Genomic DNA, 18,325 nt, shown 5'->3' with positions numbered 1-18,325 from the left:
ACTTGTACTGAAATCGAAAATTTAATTCCGTGTAATTTATGGGATATTGTTTTTAAATGATTGGATGTAATTAATGGTCACTACTAACTAGGAGAGATTGATGATTATTTACAACTAATTCATGCCCTACCTTATAATATATCATCACATTTCATGCATATTTACCCGAACAAATTCGATCCCACCTATGATTGATTTCAAAAATCTAATGACATGGTCACGACTACGTGTTTCGTGTCAATAACATCAATAGAGAAAAAGGGTTATGAACGACAAGTCCCGATATCTAATCAAATTGCACGTGATAGTGGTATTTATAAAGTGTAACGGTTCAAGCCCACCACTAGCAGGATATTGTTATCTTCTAGCTTTCTCTTCTACGCCCTCGCTCGCTGGCACATCTCTAGACTTCCTTCAAGATTTTAAAACATGTCAAATAGAGAGAAGTTTTCACATCATTATAAACCGTGTTTCATTCTTCTCTCTAATCGATGTGGGATCTCAAATAAATATTTGATATTTTTTTGAAAAATGTTTTGTTTTCATACAAGGTAGTCAACGACATTTTTTTTGCAAGGACATGTCTTGTTTCTTTAGACACTCGGTACTCGAAAATTGGGAACTAAAGATTTGAACGAACGAATTCGTATACATATAGTATTTAAATTTATTAAGGAACGTTACTATAGGCATGTAATAACAACTCAGAGATTAATTGGAAAGTGTAACAAAAAGTTTGTTGCGAAATCAGATTCGTAAATTGATATTAAAGCAACCAAATAAATAAATAAATATTAAAAAAAGATTCAGGGGTTTGGCGGGCAGGAGATTTGAAAGGCGGCACGTGTGGGCGTGTGAAGGGTATGTATCCTATTAAATAAGGGCAGGCATCACGTGACCCACCACATTTATTTTATTTATTTATTATTATTATTATTTTAAAGCCGAAACACTAACTCCTACATTTCCACTCCATGCGAATTTACTCCCTCACGTGCTTTTTGTTACCCCATTTGCCAACTGACCTGTTTATAAATAATAATAATAATAAAGGAATGGATTTTTTTATTTATTGTTTAAAGTTGGGTAAAAATCAATTAAAATTATAAATTTTAATAAATAAATCAATTTAAATGATCAGTAATACTATAGAAGCTATATTTTTATTAATATGAAATAATTTATTAGATTAATTTTTTTAAATTAGAAATAAAATGAGGTTTAAAATAAAAGTCTAAATTGACTGACCCATTGGGCCCTGACTTACTAAGATCAAAGCCCAACTCAGAATTTCATGGCCCACTTTAGCTCCTAACTTATAAATTCGGCCCATTTCAAATAATTTTTAATATATAATTTCTATTAAAAATGTAAAAACATTTTAATAATTGTGAATCAAAACTAAACCATAAAAGTGGGAGTAGAGATAGATTTCGTTTGTTAAAATTATTATACAAAAAAAAAAAAAAAAAAGAGAGAAATTTAAATTTTTTATTTTTTATTTTTAAATATAATATTGCGAATTATTATCGTGTATGAATGTAAGAAAATGTAATTTCGGAAAAATAATAAATAAAAATATATATATTGAGATATATTTGTTTAAACACAATAAAAATAAAATTTATGAGAATAAAAAATAATAATATATAATTATGATAATTAAAAAGTTTGATGATGTAATAATTGGTGTCTTCCACTTAATGCTAATCAAAGCTACGTCGATTTCCAATTTTGTTTTGTTTTCATACAAATCCGACATTATCTTAGCCATCCACGTCATCCAACCCAAACCCAATAATTGAGAGATGAATAAGACCTAAAGTTTGTTCTGCTCGATATTACTTCTAGTTATGAAATGGATAGAAATGATAAGTGTTGGATGATGAAAGTCCACCTCGACTAATTTAATAAATGATCACGAGTTTATAATCAAATAATATTATTTTCAAAGGTATGAAATTTTTTGGGGAATTCCAAAGCAAAGTCCTCAAATGTCGTGAGGAGGTGTTGGATAGTCAAAGTCCCACATCGACTAAAAATACTCTTTCCATTGTTGTGAAGACTTTCGAGCTTATGCTCAAAGTGGATAATATCATACCATTGTGCAGAGTTGTGTCGAGTCGTGTTCATCTAACAACAAGAAGCATTCTTAATATTAAATGTATACCTGAGTTAATTTGATGAAATTTTGTTGTATTGAATTGAGTTGTCAAATTGTTTAAGTTATTTTTATTTTTTTAAAATTACATTTATTCACGACATACCATCTTTAAAAAAATTTAAAACTTGCAATTTCATCGATTCATAGTCAAACCCATGTCAATATAATCACAACAATTAAACATAACTTACTATTTTGTTTGGTTGGCATGCGATGCGGAGTGGGAGAGGGAATAGTGTGCATTAGTGAGCTATAAGCGACATGGGCAAGCGGTGAACAACGTGCGGCGTAGGCAAATGCAAGGGCAACGGTTGGCAGCACGGATGAGGGAGGCGTGCAATGGTTGCATAAGTGAAACAAAAAAAGAAAGCTATGCTTATTTTGGATCAGTTCAATACAGGTTTACCTGAATCTTTGTTCAATTAATTCTAAACTCGAACGGAATCGATTCAATTCTAAAAAAGAACCAAATCTCGTCAGGGAATTTTTAGGTTGGATGAATATATAACCGTTTTTAAAATTTCAAAATTTTATTATAATAGGAATAAAAATAAATAACGTCAATTTATTTAATATAAAATTTAGGTGGACACTTACACGACCTGGTACATTCTCTTTTGCTGTCTATTTCTTTGTGCTATTATTTATTTATTTATTAAATATATATTTCTTAAATTTTCATTAGAATATTTATTATTTTTTTACAAAGTGACAATATTACTCAAATTTTTATAAATATTTCAAAATTGTTTTATAAATAAAAACATGTGAAATTAATCAACAAAAATTTGAAATCGGCTTATGGTGGTTCAAATAAATTATATATAAAAAAGAATGTGCTGGTTCAAATAAAATTATATTTCAATGAAAAAAAAGAAGCATAAACACGTGTCATGTCCACGTAATTAAACAGTACACGTGTCCATCTATTTACAGAAGAGAAATTTGGTTGGATCCTACGTAAACCCACTTCTATTCTGTCCCCACCCACTTTACTTCATTTTCTTTTTGTTGTCTAAAGGTGCCACGTCATATTTATTTTTTAGTTTCTTTTTTTTCTGTATGATATGATAATTATGAGGATTTTTGTTTTACTAAAAGAATCAGGATAATATAAAAAAATAAAAAATAAAAAAGTCACATAACGTCATATTTAAAGGTTTGTATTTATTTTACTAATTTTATATATAGCAACTAAAATAAAATAATTATATTCTTTATATAATATTATGTATTTTTTACAACTCTTGTAAAAAAAATTAATTAAATAATGAAAAGTAAGAGAATAAATTGATGCAAACATAAATTATAATTAAACCATTTAACTTAATTACTAAAAATAATTAAATAAGCAGAATTAACAATAAAGTCTTATATTAAAGAATAGTTAATCGATATAAATATAATTAATAATGTATTAATTTAACTTAATATTAAGTCTAAATAATATAATGATATTTAATAACTACTTAAATAACAAAGTTTCCCATATAATAATATTTTTAGAATTTAGGTAATTATTGAACCAGTTTAGGGGTGTTTTAGTAATTCCGCTCTGCAATCCTTGTATAAAATGGTTCGAGAAACCGGTGGCGTCGGTGCGTATTCTCGCTCGTCTTTCGCTAACAGTCGGAGCAATGAACGAGGCACGTGTTCCGGCGGAAACCACCACCTTCATGACTGATTTTCTGAGACAGTGCGGCGGCTACGGCGTTATAGACGGCGGCTTGGCCACTGAACTGGAACGGCATGGCGCCGATCTTAACGATCCTCTCTGGAGCGCTAAATGCCTCGTCAGTTCCCCTCACATCGTCCGACGGGTACTTTCTTTTATAAATTCTGAGCATAATTAAAATTTATTCTTCTAATTTATATATATATATATATAGAAAAGGAATCTATGCTATGTAAAATAAATAAAAAAATTAAATATATGTATCCGATATAAATTAAATCTATGGTAAATGTCTCTCCTTAATCGATGTTTGACTCTTTTTTTTTTTTGAGTCATTTGTTCGACCTCTGAGGATTCTGTTGACATGACTAAGTTTGGACATGACTTTGATACTATATTAGATGAACACTACTCTTCACAATGATATAATATTGTCTAAGCCCTTATCGCTTTGATTTGTGCTTTCCAAAAAATCTCGTATTAATAGAAATAGTATTATTGGATTATAAACTCAAAATTGCACCGATATATCTCTTAAATTTTTAGACTTCACTTTTTTAAAAAATTAAATTTAACATTAAGTTATATATTAGACTATTAAAATTAGAATAAATTATTTAATTTATTTATTCTCCGGAAGCTTATTTTTCTTTTAATTCTTTATAATAAAGTTCTCATAATTATAAAAAGCTTATGTAAATCACTTTACTTTTTTTCTTTTTTTGAAAAATAGAGCATAAAAACAGAATAATTATCGCATTGAGCTGTATTTTTTTTTCTTTTTTTAAATCACGATTTGCAAATTTAAATAAATTATAATTTAATTTGTTGGTTGTCCATCGTTCTGGGCCGGAGAATGAATGGGCCGTCGTAGGCCCAATATGAAAATAGGGCTCATTTAACCAACAGGTCTCTTGTTCGAACCGTCTCCGCGCCACCTTTTGAAATTAATTAAATTTGTGGTTAAATTGTAAGGTTATCCATAAAATTTGTGGTTGACTTTTTAAAATATCTAATGGACATTTAATTTTTTTTAAGGTTTTATGTTTAGTTTTTTAAGGTTATCCATTAATTAAATTATGGAAGCGTGGTACTCTCTCCTAACGATTAGCAATGATCAGCTAAGCTAATCGGCTTAATATGACAGGTACATTTAGACTACCTTGATGCTGGTGCCAATATCATTACCACAGCATCTTATCAGGTTCTTTTCTTCACCCCATTTCACTGTTTCATAGCTTCTTATTGTTTAAATTTTTGCTACAAATGTTCTTGAATACTTGTTTGGTTATTACTCTAGATTCAAAATGTTAAGAAACCCATGATTTCATTGTGTTTGCAGGCAACAATCCTGGGTTTTGAGGCTAAAGGATTTTCTAGAGATGAAAGTGAAGAATTGCTAAGAAAAAGTGTTGAAATTGCTCTTGAAGCTCGTGAGATCTATCTTGAACGATGTACAAAGGATTCTTGGGATTGGACTGCAAGTGAAAGGAGCTCGACGAGGCTGATTCTTGTAGCCGCCTCGGTCGGCAGCTACGGAGCTTATTTGGCTGATGGGTCTGAATACAGGTGAGCAAAATCTCAGCATAGTCTTAGAATGGACTTCAATGGTTGCAAATTTGAGCTGTGGTTGTACCTTTTTACAGTGGGAAGTATGGTGATTCAGTTACTTTAGAAACACTGAAAGATTTTCACAGGAGAAGGGTGCAGATTTTGGCCAATGCAGGTGCTGACTTGATCGCGTTCGAGACGATTCCGAACAAGTTGGAAGCTCAAGTATGAAAATGGTGTTGGAAACTAGTTGCCATTGTTAGTGTTGGCAGGGTTCCTCCTTGTTTAAGTTCTTTATGCTGTTTATGTGGAATTTGCAGGCATATGCTGAGCTTCTTGATGAAGAGGGCATTGAAATTCCTGCTTGGTTTTCTTTCAACTCCAAGGATGGAATCAATGCGGTGAGTGGGGATTCTATAACTGATTGTGCCTCCATTGCAGATGCTTCGAAGCAAGTTGTTGCTGTGGGAATCAACTGTACTCCTCCCAGATATATTCATGGACTAATCTCGTTGATTCGGGAGGTAAATTCCTCGAATACCCTTTTATGACTTCGGAGTTTGCAAGAGTTGTTCTACGTTCAAGTTGACATAACTTTAATGTAAATTTGAGGATTTCGGAATTAGTGGGTGCACAAATGAAGTCATTTCAATCTCTTGTAACAAGATTTATCAACCAAGTTTTCCATCTGCCTCGGTACTATTAAAGACGAATAGTATTCCTGTAATCACCTACCGCCAGTAGATATTGTCCTCTATGAGCTTTTTCTTCTGGACTTCCCCTCAAGGTTTTAAAATGCATCTACTAGGTAGAGGTTTCGACACTCTTATAAGGAATGCTTCATTCCCCTCTCCAACCGATGTGGGTTCTCACAATCCACCCCCTTGAGGGACCCAGTGTCCTCACTGGCACACTGCCCAGTTTTAGCACTGTTACCATTTGTAATAGCCCACCAATAGCAAATATTGTTCTTTTTGGGCTTTTCCTTTTGGACTTCTCTTCAAGGTTTTAAAACGCATTTACTAGAGAGAGGTTTCCACACCCTTATAAGGAATGCTTCGTTCTCCGAGATCTCACAATCCACCCCCTTAGGGGACCCAACATCCTCGTTGGCACACCGCTCGGTGTCTAGCTCTGATACCAGTTGTAACATCCCATTGCTAGTAGATATTGTCATCTTTGAGCTTTTTCTATGAACTTCTTCTCAAGGTTTTAAAACGTGTCTACTTGAGAAAAGTTTCAACACCCTTATCAGGAATGTTTTGTTCCCCTCTCCAAACGATGTGGGATCTCACAATCCACCCCCTTGGGGGTGCCAGCATCTCAGTGGCACACCGCCCGGTGTCTAGCTCTAATACCATTCGTAATAGCCCACCGCTATTAGATATTGTCCTCTTTGAGTTTTCCCTTCTGAACTTTCTTTCAAAGTTTTAAAACGCATCTACTAGGAAAAGTTTCCACACTCAAATAAAGAATGCTTCATCCCCTCTCTAACCGATGTGGAATCTCACAATCCCCTCCTTTGGGGGACCCAACGTCTTCGCTGGCACACCGCCCAGTGTCTGACTCTGATACCATTTGTAACAGTCTACCGCTAGCATATATTGTCCTCTTTGAGTTTTCCCTTCTAAACTTCACCTTAAGGTTTTAAAACGCATCTACAAGAGAGAGGTTTCCACACCCTTATAAAGAATACTTCGTTCCCCTCTCCAACCGACGTAGGATCTCACAATTCATGTTCGAAAATACTAAGCCATAGCCACCTTTCTTCACTACAAAGGCTTGTGCTAAGCCCCAGTCATAATAATGGACACAAGAGCAGCAGGAGGAACAACATGGAAAGCAGTCTAATAATGGAAAAAGAACATTGAAAGCAGCCCTCAAATATGTTCATATTCTAAGTAAATCTTGTTCTCTAATTGGCAGGTCACTAACAAACCCATTGTGATTTATCCAAACAGCGGGGAGACATATGATGGTGAAACCAAACAGTGGTTGGTGAGTTTTCTACTATTTTTCCTGTGTGTGTTCTTCGAACTTCACGGTTTCGTTCCTTCGTATGCCACAACGGTCGGGTTCCCCCGTCCTCAATCACTTCTTTTATCTTTGCAGCAATCCGATGGAATGACAGGGGAAGACTTCGTATCATATGTAAGTAAGTGGAAGGAAGCAGGAGCCTCTCTGTTTGGCGGATGCTGCCGCACCACTCCAAACACAATCCAAGGCATAGCAAAAGCGCTTTCTTCTAAAGCCTTTTGAGCCGTTTCCCCTTATTAACAAGCTTGGTATGAACTATATCCAATATATCAGCTCTGTTTTAGATTATGGGATGAACATAAATTTTTGTAAATATTAAGGAAAAGAGAGCTGTTCAAGGAATAAGTTGTTCATGTTCAAAGAATACTTGATTTGACTTGGGATCTTTCAATTCAGAGATACATCCATGTCTATGATAAATGATGAAGTTCCCACAAGCGTTTTCATGATGCAATAATTTGAAACTGATAGTGATTGATGGTTTCATTTCTAGCCACCAATTGCAAGTCCTAAGCCCAGAAAGGAACATGAGTAGCCCATATGCTTGAAGACGATAGCAACCAGTACAAGTCTCAAGTCTTTGAGTGGGGATTAAGATATACCAATCTTGTGCTGCTCCCACTTTTGACTGCCTGATTAAATCCTTTGGATTTGGCTTTAGATTCTCTAGGAGGGAAATAGGAGCTTATGTTGTTGGGTTCTGTAACAAATATCATTGATGGCTAAGTCTGGTTGTCTTATTGGGTAGAGCCACGAGGCTTCCATCTATGTTTGAATCTTCTCTTTTTTCATGTAATGTATCAAATAAGTAACAAAGAACTAATTTCTATTGCATGAAGTTGTAACGGTGTGAGCCCACCGTTAGCAGATGTTGTCCTATTTGGGCTTTCCCTCAAAGTTTTTAAAACGCATCTGCTAGAGAGAGGTTTTCACACGCTTATAAAGGGAATTTCATTCTCCTCCCCAACCGATGTCGGATCTCACAATCCACCCCCTTTCAGGGTCCAGTGTCCTCACTGGTACTCGTTTCTTTCTCCAATCGATGTGGGACTCCCACCAAATCCACTTTCCTTTAGAGCTCAGCGTTCTTACTGGCACACCGCCTCATGTCTACCCTCCTTCGGGGAACAGCCTCCTCGCTGGTACATCGCCCGGATATGATTTGTAACGACTTATGCCTACCGCTAATAGATATTCTCCTCTTTGGGCTTTTCCTTTGAGGCTTCCCCTCAAGGTTTTTAAAACGCATCTATTAAGAAAGAGTTTCAACACCCTTATAAAGAATACTTCATTCTCCTCTCCAACCAATGTGGGATCTCATGTATGTATGATAAACGTAAAGATTCCTTAGACATTCCCTATGAACAAAATTTAATTTTGAAGTCAAAAAAGAAAAGGAAGAACAGTGAGGTGTATTCTTCTTTAGTTCTCCAAACATGGCCCAATTTTCCTCTTTACTTGATGTGATTATTCACATAAACACCGTCCTTTAAAGTGCTGTTCATCCCACACTTTTCTTTTCTCTTTCTTCTGAATTCAAATAATCCTCCCAATACCCAAACAAGTTATGAACGAAAATCAATCATTTTAGATTGATTAGACAGCCACCCTTGATATGAAAACCATTACACAATCAAAAGTGTTCGAACCATTTCACAGAATTTTGTATTCATTTCTTGATTGATTTGCAATAGCTGAAATAAATGCATGAAGAAAGGATATCCATATGAATATTGGTTGCTGAGTTGATGAGTATAAATTTAATATGGTGTCCCAGCATTGGAATGTTCCACCATCAGCTCACTAAATTTTGTCGTCAGATTTTCAAGTTTCCTCTAACTGAATTGACCACTGATAAGGCTCAATAATTATGAGCTTTAGGAATAAACCCACAACGAAAGGGACACCCTCTTTTGATGAATGATATGCATACCAGCAACAGTTAATCATAAAAAATCAAACTTTTTTCACACTCATTTGTTCTTTTTTTTTTTTTTACTTTCAAGCATGAACAGATCATATTAATTACAGAAAGAAGTAAAACCTGAGAGACCCATTTGGGGAAGGTAAAAAAGGAATGGAATGGTTAAGTGGGTACCCCATATTCAAGCCAAAGCTTCGGGTTTGTGGCTTTTGCAACTGGTTTTGGTGGACCATAATGGGAAGAAGAAGGAGATTGAGATAGATGCGAACTCGCCTTCACTTCACTGGACCACTGATGTTGAAATTTTTCTTAAATTTCTAAGACTTGGCCATTTTCTCCAAGTTTGTATGCTCTTTCTGTTCTTCTTTTGGTTTGTTCTGCTAATTTGAGGGACAAATGAGTAGAAAACAAGGGAACTTGATTGGATTTCATGTCATTATATTGAACTTTCTGCCATTTGGGGAAGGAAAATCCCAGCTGGGGCTCTCTTTTTCTCAGTTTTCTGACCATAATTCATTAAATTAGAGAAAGAAAACAGAGGAGGAGGCAATGAGGGATGAGAATTCAAAGAAAAGCAAGGTGTTTCACTTTCTTTTACTTCAACAAGTCTTTTCCTCGATGGGTATTGACTTTTGTTTCTTTTGAACTGTTTGATGCAGCTCTCATGGTCCAAGAAAATGGTGACAAAATGGTTTAATATCAAAACTAGAACTGGGAGGGAGGATTATCTGGAAGATCATGGTGTTCATGAAGGTAAATGTCGAACGCCTTTTTGGTAGAAGATTTTGTTGGCTTCGTTTCATTCCAATCGACTCCAATCGACGTGGGATCTCACAATCCTTGTCTATCCATCTCTACAGAGAAATCTAGTGAGAGAATAGAGTATAGCCAGCATGAATGTATGAATATCGACGATCCTCGTATCGTAGACGTACAGAACTATAGGTGTATATGATTCTTTCCTTTTAAACTACAAGTTTCGTCTTGTTTGTTGATCTGAAATTTAATTTAACAACCAGAAGTTTTATGTTTGTTTTGGGAGCAGCATTTTTGTTGCTACATGGAATGTTGGTGGCAGATCCCCTCCTAGTAATCTAAGTTTGGAAGACTGGCTTCATACTTCAGCCCCTGCAGACATTTATGTACTTGGGTATGAGTAGATTTGATGCATTTAAGGTTGTCAAAAGAACTGAAACTTGAAAATTTTATCTAGTTTTAAAATGTTTCAGATTTCAAGAGATAGTACCATTGAATGCTGGTAACGTGTTGGGCGGGGAGGACAGCGGTCCGGCCAGAAAATGGCTAACGCTCATTCAGAAAACGCTAAACGATCTTCCCGGAACAAGTGGAGATGAAGGGTGTTCCTACATGCCATCTCCCATCCCTGAGCCAGTCATAGAAGTTAATGATGATTTTGACGAATCATTGAGGCTGAAGAACTCGTCTTACTTTCTTCGTCGATCGTTTCATACAACTAATAGTGGTGGATCATCGAACCAACTTGATAGAAGATTTAGCATCTCGAATCATGTGATCTTCGACCACCGGTCTAGTGACTACGAGTCGAGTTTCAGATGGGGACACAGGTTAAGTAACTATACCAGGAAAAGTGATTATTGTAGGCAAAGCAATGAATCAAGGCCAAGTGACTACTCGAAATGGGGATCGTCCGAAGATGATGGATGCCATGGGGATTTGACTAGTGAAGCGTTATTCTCACCACCGTTATATAATGGATCCACATCCAAGGAAGACGAGCACGGGACGTCGGGACGTTCACGGTATTGCTTGGTTGCTAATAAACAAATGGTTGGCGTTTTTCTCACGATATGGGTCAGGAGTGAGTTGAAGGATAGCATACGGAACACGAAAGTATCCTGTGTTGGTAGAGGATTGATGGGTTACCTAGGAAATAAGGGATCAATTTCAGTGAGTTTGTCTTTGCATCAAACAAGCTTTTGCTTCATCTGTAGTCACTTAACCTCAGGACAGAAACAGGGCGATGAGTTAAGAAGGAATTCTGATGTGATCGAGATACTGAAGAAGACTCGGTTTCGGTCTGATCGAGCCTTTCCTCATCAGAAATCACCCCAAACGATCCTCGAGCATGAGTGAGATTCTTCTCTCCAGTGTGCATTTGATCTATTCATGTTTTAGTATCATTGTAGTAAGTTATGTGGAGAAAGTAGACGTAAACGTCACGAACCATGCACACCTATGTTCAACGTCGTTCATTCAATTTGATGTTCTTTATTTGTCTACCGACACTTCGTTTATGTATTTTTAACTATGAGTTAATCTTCCAGTCGAGTTATCTGGTTTGGGGATTTGAATTACCGAATCGCTCTCTCTCACCGCTCGGCCAAGGCACTTGTTGAGATGCAAAATTGGAGAGTATTGCTTGAGAATGATCAGGCATGTTTGTGTTTGTGTTCTTCCTGTGACATGTGGTTTTGTGATCTAAATGCTTTGTTATTTAAATTGTTCCCTCCATTGCAGTTACGTAATGAGCAGATTTACGGTCGAGTCTTCGTTGGATGGAACGAAGGCAATATATATTTTCCACCCACTTACAAATACTCGAATAATTCAGACCAGTACTCCGGGGACGGTATGTACTGGAAGGAGAAACGTAGGACTCCTGCTTGGTAAGGATGCAACTTTAGTGCACCAAGAACAACTCCTCCTTGAGTTCTTATATCTGTCTGTTAATTTTGTGAAGGTGTGATCGGATTTTGTGGTATGGGGAAGGTCTCCATCAGTTGTCGTATGTTCGGGGTGAGTCCCGGTTTTCGGATCATAGACCTGTTTATGGCTTGTTTTGTGCTGAGGTAGAGTCAAACCGTGGCGAATCAAAGAAAAACATGGGTGGTAGTTCTAAGGTTGATGTGGAGGAGCTCCTACCATACTCTCGTGGATATACTGAGCTGAACTTCTACTGAAAGAGTGTCGTGAAACAGTAATGCACTGCAGCCATGATGCTCTTCGAACGGTTCTCAGAAAGCTTTCATGTCCAGAAAGCGGGACGGTCGGTATGTTCCTCTGAATGCTGGTTTTCTTTTGGCTTACTTCTCTTCCTTACTTATCCTTGCTCTTCTCGTCAGGTGATTGGTTTCCAACAGATCAAGACCTCAAATAATCAGAACTCCATGTGTTTTCTGTCCCAAATGAAGAACACCCAACATATTTTACAGAGTTCCAACTTCTTTGCAGGTATGGTATGGTTTGTACCATCGTTTTTCTTAATATGAATCAATAGATTGTCAGAATGCAGCTGTAATGGTGTGCTTTTGTATAGGTGATTCATTGGTAGATTATGATGATCATGATTTTATTTTGGGCTAAAACTCCAGCCGGAGATAGTTCAGGCATTCTGAAACATATGAAACAAGGTTTGAAGAATGATCTTGAAATTTTGGAATCTTTGGTACAGAAGAAACCGAGCCCGAGCATAAACATATCTCGGTGAAGTAATACTTCGAAAAAGTTAGAATTTAACTCAAGTGAAGATTTGGTCCATGTAATAATGATTAGCCAAGTTATCAATGTATCGAGTTCATGACATTTTAACTATATGAATTTTGTAGACATAGCTTCAACTAGTAAATATGCAATCTACAGACTAAGATGAAGGTTTACATCAGAACTCGGTTTGGGCAGAGAGGGTCATCACTCATTCTACGATGAAAGGAATTTGCAGATTAGAGAACATAAAAAGATGAGAAAACTGTTGAGAATTCTCATGAAAATGGATTTACTGAGATAGTCATCATCCCTCTGCCTAAATAAGACAAGGATGGCACGAGATGCCTAATCACTTGGAAGGGCAAAAGATTTTGAAACTTGCCAAACGGCATTCATCAAGTTCAAAATCACTCCAATGACACATGCAATGACAATGGGATGTCAAAATAATGCAAGTTCATACAGCATGAGAATGCTTCACAAGCATATTAAAATGTTTGCAAGGAATAATGCTCAGTTTAAAAGCAGAAAGTACTTTTCATAGTCAAAATCGATGATTATCTCTGATTTCTCAACTTGGCGGAAACATGACACGACTATAATATCTAGAAAAGGGAAAGGAAAAAAAAAATTAAAATCCACAGTTCAGTCGTAAATATAAGATAAATTCAAGAATCCATTTTCAAGCACCGACGACTTCGGTAGCACCCTCGACAACTTCTTCTGCAGGCCTATCTACCTTCACGCCAACATCTTCGGAATAGTCACCATGAACCTATATAAGTCAAGAAAAAGGTTGGTTGCTCATAATCAAGAGTTTTTGCAACAAAATTAATTTGAACAGGCACAAGGTTGAAGAGCAGATTTAATAATTGATCTATGAATTAAGGAGCCAAAATGGAAGGTAGAATGATAAGTAGGCAGATTGTATACCTCCATCAACTTTCCAAGATCAAACTTGGGAGCTTTCAAGATCTTGACCTTCCGAATGAAAACATTCTGTAGAGGGTATATGCTAGATGTTGCCTTCTCGATTTCCTTTCCAATTGATTCAGGAATAAACTTACGGACCAACTCTTTCAGATCACATGATGTTGCCTGGTTGACCATGATCTCCCTCATCTTTCGACGAATCTGTAATAAAAAACTATAGTTAACAAACACTATGATACAAGTCTTCAACCTCAATCTCGTTCTATGTCCTTCAAAATCAGGCTCGATACATAAAAACATATTTTTTGTGACAATAACACAAAAACACAGATAAAGGTGCACAGCAATGTTAGATAGTAGCATAAAATAACATTCAGAAAATGAAGTACTTGATGTTCTTTTCGGCATGCACTACTGAGTTATAAAAGAAGGTAGACTTTGAATCTGGAACCTCTATTTTTTTTTTATCAAAAAATTACAACGGAGTAAAATACTACAAGGATAAAATTAGCACTAAGAAGATACATGGCTTGGGATATATAACCACAGCTTCGCATCTAACAACCCAGCTGAACCAAAATTAAAGTAGCATCAAGAAGGTAATGGCATGCTAAAGAAAGGTCTAAACAAGTCACCCAACTAAAATTGGACGGCAACTCCCAAATAGCACCCCAATGTGCAGTGCCTAGTTCATACACTAACTAAAGCATTGCCAGTTCGTTCACAACAATGTACAAGAAATGACCCCTACATGCCACTGTTTAAGATATATAGTTATCCAGAAGGCTGAAAGGCTTTTATAATTCGTCTATAACTACTAAATTCAGTCCGACCTTCACAGTAAACTCAACGTAGAAACGTAGATCAGTAAAAACTTTAATTTGGGAGGAAAAAACATGCAGTCACCTGTCTAATCTGACTGGATTGCGCATAACAGGTTCTTTTGACCTGGTTTGGGCGTCTCTTTGTGAACCCAATGCAGAACATTCTCAGAGTGTAACTATCAGTGGTCTTAACATCCACATGAGCTTCAATCAACGTATGCCACTTCCGTACCAATGATCTCAATTTGTCAGTAGTGAAATTCATTCCCTGTAAAACAAAGGAATCTTATGAGCATTCTGGAACTCAATAAACCTTAATATTTAGTCAGAACATGAAAGAACCCACTCATACCCAGAAATTAGTCAGAACATTCCTTCCTTGAACATCTTCAGCTCTCAATCTAATCTTTCTGTAAGCGTGCTCCTCATCGTCCTGGAGATCAGCCAGTGATACCTCAAACACTCTATGTTTAAGCCCCTCAGAAGCAATCTGTTGAATTAACCATTATTATTAATATCATTAGCATCTTAAAAAATACAAACATGATGTAACAGTATCAACCCATGAAGACAAATAATTGCCATAACAATCTACAAGTATAATCATACAGTCCAGAATCTAACATCAAAGCAGTCGATCCAGAACATCCAGAGTGGTGAGAATACTAGGCAAACACCCCATCTAATGCTAATTAATGGTTTCGTCAGTACATTCTACGTTACTGGACCTACACTTCTTTCCTGTACTTATACAAAGTGTCAAGCTCTCGAACACGAAATAACATCCAGACGCCTTCGTTTTAGAGACAATACAGTGACCCTTCATAAAACAAGAGTGTTCCACACGAAGATTGCAAACGAAGGCCATTACATAGTAGAATTTACCTTGGTACCCTGCGTGCGAGTAACGAGAGTCTTCCCGACGTTCTTGACATTGAAGACAGATGGTGCCTTGATATCATACCAATCCTTCTTTGCAAACGGATCAACACTAAAGAATCCACACAGAAACGAAACCAAATAAGTTAATCTCCATAGATTGAGTATCATTAACTATAAGAGAACAATTGAATTAAACTATAACACGATATTAGATACCCAGATCTGTTCTTTATGTTGGAGAAGAAAATACTTACGTCTTCTTCTTGCCTCCCTTCTTTCCTTTCGAAATCCTCTTGTTCTTACTGCAAGTAGAAGAAAAATAATGGCATCAGTGAAGACCCTAAAGGGGAAGTAGGCGACAGAAGAAACAGAGACGAACGGTACCCGACAGCCATGGCTAGACTAGTTGAGAAGCTTGGAGAAACTCCAGAGGAAAAATAAAAACCAGCGAGAGAGAGACGGCCGTCCCCAAAAACCCTAATAAGGTCTGTTTAAATAGGTCCTCGGTTTTTTCTTTTTTCTTTTTCTTTTTTTTTTTAAACAAAATTAATTGAGGATGTTAGGTTTGCTTATCCAAATTTATATTTGTTAATTACTTGCATAAATAATAATGATAATAATAATAAATTAATAAAAATATTTTAAAATTTTCAATTGGTCTAAAAATAATAATTCTAAATCTTTTAAACTTTCAATAATATCTTTAAATTAAAAAAATTATAAATATATTTACCAAATTATAATTATTAATATTTTATTTTTAAAATGTTTTTTTTTAACTCTAATAATTTTAAAAATATTTCACAAATATCATTCATTTTTTTAAAAAATTTCATTAACCTCCTTAAACATTTTTTTTCTAAATCTTTTTTAAAAATTTTAATAATTTAAAAAGTATTAATAAAATTTTTTAAATTAAATGATATTTTAAAAACAAAATAATGGATTCGGTATGGTTTGATTATAAATTTATAATCATTTCCTAAATTGGCAGATGTGAGACTTTCATCATCCAACACTTTCTGAGACTCGACTAAATTCTTTGTTTGACATCTGAGGATTTACACTTTAAGGTGACTCTCCATAGTGATATGACATATTGTCTATTTTGATCATAAACGGAGGCTTTGCTTTCAGCTCCAAAAAGGTCTCCGACTTCATCATCATCCAATAGATTCTATCCAAAAATAACATTAAAATATATATATATATATATATATTTTGTAAAAAAATTAAAAAATATTATTAAAACTTTTAAAATTTACCTCCATTTTTATTAATTTAGCTTTAAGAAAATGAACATAATTAAATAAACAAAAACAAACTTGATCTCGAATTTGGAAGGAAGAAGACGACGCCCCAAGGATTCTGCTCTTTCTATTTGTGTAGTTTTGTTCGCGCCATCAATTTTCAGTGCACGTAATTTGAATAGAGAACAACAATGGCGGAAGCAGCTACAGGTTACAGTGGGAGAGGGGCGGAGCCGTCGCTGAAAGACAAGGGCAATGAGTTTTTTAATGCAGGGAACTATCTCAAAGCTGCTGCACTTTACACACAAGCTATCAAACTAGACCCTTCGAATCATGCTCTTTATAGGTATATTACCCTCTCACTCTCTCTTGCTTGATACAGCTTGCATAAAAATCAGAATATTATTCTTATTGGGTTTTTTTTTGCACTATGTTATTGATTCAGACAATTGGGATTGGATGTGCACACAATGTTTCTTCCAATCTAAGGATGTTATCTTAGTGAAGAACTCAAACTTTGATCTCCCAGTAGCTTATCGACAAGATGAGGTTATAAAATGCTTCTGTGGGTTTGCTCTCTATTCAAGATTGTTGGGAGAGGACTCCCCACATCGACTAATTAAGAGGTTGATCATGGGTTTATAAGTAAAGAATATATCTCCTTGGGTAAGAGGTCTTTTGGGAAAATCAAAAGCAAAACCATGAAAGTTTATGTTCAAAGTGACAATATCATACCATTGTGGAGGTTCGTGATTCTTAGCATGGTATCATAGCCATGCCCTTAACTTAGCCATGTCAATAGAAAGTTGTGAGGCTCAAAGGTGTAGCCAAAAGTGACTCAGGTGTCGAACAAAGGGTGTACTTTGTTCGAGGACTCTAGAGAAGGAGTCGAGTCTCGATTAAAGGGAGGCTCTATGGTGTACGTTGTTTGAGGAGAGGATTGTTGAGGATTGTTGGGAGAGGAGTCCCACATCGGCTAATTAAGAGGTTGATCATGGATTTATAAGTAAAGAATATATATCCATTATAACTAAGGAGTACATATCCATTGGTATGAAACTGGTTTATAAGTAAGGAATATATCTCCATAGGTAAGCTTTCATCCTCAAATACCTTGCCACTAAGGTTTTGGAATTGGTTAGGAATGCAACACATGACAACAAAAAAAATAGGATAAATCCTAAGCATGTTCTTTTAGTTGTGGGCAACGTTGAGGAGCTCGAAAAATTGCTTCAAAGAGTCACCGTTGCAAATGATGCAAGCATAGTGAGCACGAGATAGGCAAGCAACGCACATGGAAGTGCTCAAAGAGGAGTGAGCACAAGAGGGCAAGCAATGCCCGTTGACGTGCTCCAAGAGAAGTGAGCACAAGAGAGGCAAGTAACAACCGCGTAATTGCTCTAAGGGGATAGTATGCATGAGTTATGTGCTCTCACCAGTTTAATTGACAGATGTGCTAACAAAACGACTTTTAAATTACTGCTTTATGAGTTAGTATCGAAGCTAAGAGTGAATAATATCTAACTCAGCTGATGAGAGTGTCAAATGAATCTCCTTTATTTAAGAAATATTTAAATGAATTAGCCTTTTTCTTTTTCTTTTTTTTTTTTTTTTTTTTTT

At 35.8% G+C, this 18,325-nt stretch overlaps 4 protein-coding genes across 9 annotated transcripts in view; 3 read left to right on the top strand and 1 right to left on the bottom strand.

Annotated features, from left to right (window-relative positions):
* The first annotated feature begins 3,739 nt into the window (after window positions 1–3,739).
* On the top strand, window positions 3,740–8,256 carry LOC111499379 (homocysteine S-methyltransferase 3-like). 2 transcript variants are annotated; one of them, XM_023150967.1, is made up of 8 exons: window positions 3,740–3,984; window positions 4,987–5,043; window positions 5,182–5,408; window positions 5,486–5,615; window positions 5,711–5,914; window positions 7,317–7,388; window positions 7,503–7,675; window positions 7,824–8,256. In XM_023150967.1, exons 1-7 carry the CDS (start codon window positions 3,802–3,804, stop codon window positions 7,647–7,649), a joined length of 1,020 nt encoding a protein of 339 aa, XP_023006735.1. In that variant the 5' UTR covers window positions 3,740–3,801; the 3' UTR covers window positions 7,650–7,675; window positions 7,824–8,256. The 2 variants fall into 2 exon arrangements, with proteins under 2 accessions (XP_023006735.1, XP_023006736.1); XM_023150968.1 differs by having other exon boundaries at window positions 7,921–8,218.
* A 447-nt stretch (window positions 8,257–8,703) lies between these two features.
* On the top strand, window positions 8,704–12,814 carry LOC111499368 (type IV inositol polyphosphate 5-phosphatase 7-like). 5 transcript variants are annotated; one of them, XM_023150949.1, is made up of 11 exons: window positions 8,704–9,930; window positions 10,011–10,104; window positions 10,212–10,296; window positions 10,397–10,501; window positions 10,581–11,223; window positions 11,344–11,462; window positions 11,658–11,766; window positions 11,851–11,999; window positions 12,074–12,383; window positions 12,456–12,564; window positions 12,650–12,814. In XM_023150949.1, exons 1-9 carry the CDS (start codon window positions 9,901–9,903, stop codon window positions 12,291–12,293), a joined length of 1,554 nt encoding a protein of 517 aa, XP_023006717.1. In that variant the 5' UTR covers window positions 8,704–9,900; the 3' UTR covers window positions 12,294–12,383; window positions 12,456–12,564; window positions 12,650–12,814. The 5 variants fall into 5 exon arrangements, with proteins under 5 accessions (XP_023006717.1, XP_023006716.1, XP_023006714.1 ...); XM_023150948.1 differs by having other exon boundaries at window positions 8,705–9,930; window positions 10,581–11,462; window positions 12,456–12,504; window positions 12,546–12,564; XM_023150946.1 differs by having other exon boundaries at window positions 8,705–9,930; window positions 10,581–11,462; window positions 12,074–12,379.
* A 475-nt stretch (window positions 12,815–13,289) lies between these two features.
* The window catches only part of LOC111499385 (40S ribosomal protein S3a-like), a 14,912-nt gene continuing 9,876 nt past the window's right edge, over window positions 13,290–18,325 (bottom strand). The window contains exons 3-9 of the mRNA XM_023150978.1: window positions 15,840–15,932; window positions 15,710–15,757; window positions 15,459–15,564; window positions 14,926–15,063; window positions 14,656–14,841; window positions 13,750–13,950; window positions 13,290–13,591 (exon numbers count right to left, since the gene is read on the bottom strand). Coding sequence (XP_023006746.1) covers window positions 13,499–13,591; window positions 13,750–13,950; window positions 14,656–14,841; window positions 14,926–15,063; window positions 15,459–15,564; window positions 15,710–15,757; window positions 15,840–15,850 — 783 coding nt within the window. The 5' untranslated portion in view covers window positions 15,851–15,932 and the 3' untranslated portion in view covers window positions 13,290–13,498. The remainder of the gene's footprint in view (window positions 13,592–13,749; window positions 13,951–14,655; window positions 14,842–14,925; window positions 15,064–15,458; window positions 15,565–15,709; window positions 15,758–15,839; window positions 15,933–18,325) is intronic.
* The window catches only part of LOC111499381 (stress-induced-phosphoprotein 1-like), a 4,855-nt gene continuing 3,341 nt past the window's right edge, over window positions 16,812–18,325 (top strand). Inside the window, exon 1 of the mRNA XM_023150972.1 lies at window positions 16,812–17,051. Coding sequence (XP_023006740.1) covers window positions 16,897–17,051 — 155 coding nt within the window. The 5' untranslated portion in view covers window positions 16,812–16,896. The remainder of the gene's footprint in view (window positions 17,052–18,325) is intronic.

The sequence above is a fragment of the Cucurbita maxima genome, unplaced genomic scaffold, assembly GCF_002738345.1.
Source record: "Cucurbita maxima cultivar Rimu unplaced genomic scaffold, Cmax_1.0 Cma_Scf00026, whole genome shotgun sequence".
In the NCBI taxonomy this organism is placed as follows: Eukaryota; Viridiplantae; Streptophyta; class Magnoliopsida; order Cucurbitales; family Cucurbitaceae; genus Cucurbita; species Cucurbita maxima.
Note: the sequence above shows the minus strand (reverse complement) of the source record. Positions and strands in the feature narration are given on the sequence as shown.

Bases quoted from the DNA above. Each gene is read 5' to 3' on its own strand.
- LOC111499379 (XM_023150967.1), top strand. From the start codon at position 3,802: ATGAACGAGGCACGTGTTCCGGCGGAAACCACCACCTTCATGACTGAT. The intron at 3,985-4,986 runs GTACTTTCTTTT...TTAATATGACAG, and splicing joins CCCCTCACATCGTCCGACGG to GTACATTTAGACTACCTTGA. The intron at 5,044-5,181 runs GTTCTTTTCTTC...TTGTGTTTGCAG, and splicing joins TTACCACAGCATCTTATCAG to GCAACAATCCTGGGTTTTGA.
- LOC111499368 (XM_023150946.1), top strand. From the start codon at position 9,901: ATGAGGGATGAGAATTCAAAGAAAAGCAAG. The intron at 9,931-10,010 runs GTGTTTCACTTT...TGTTTGATGCAG, and splicing joins AGAATTCAAAGAAAAGCAAG to CTCTCATGGTCCAAGAAAAT. The intron at 10,105-10,211 runs GTAAATGTCGAA...CCATCTCTACAG, and splicing joins AGATCATGGTGTTCATGAAG to AGAAATCTAGTGAGAGAATA.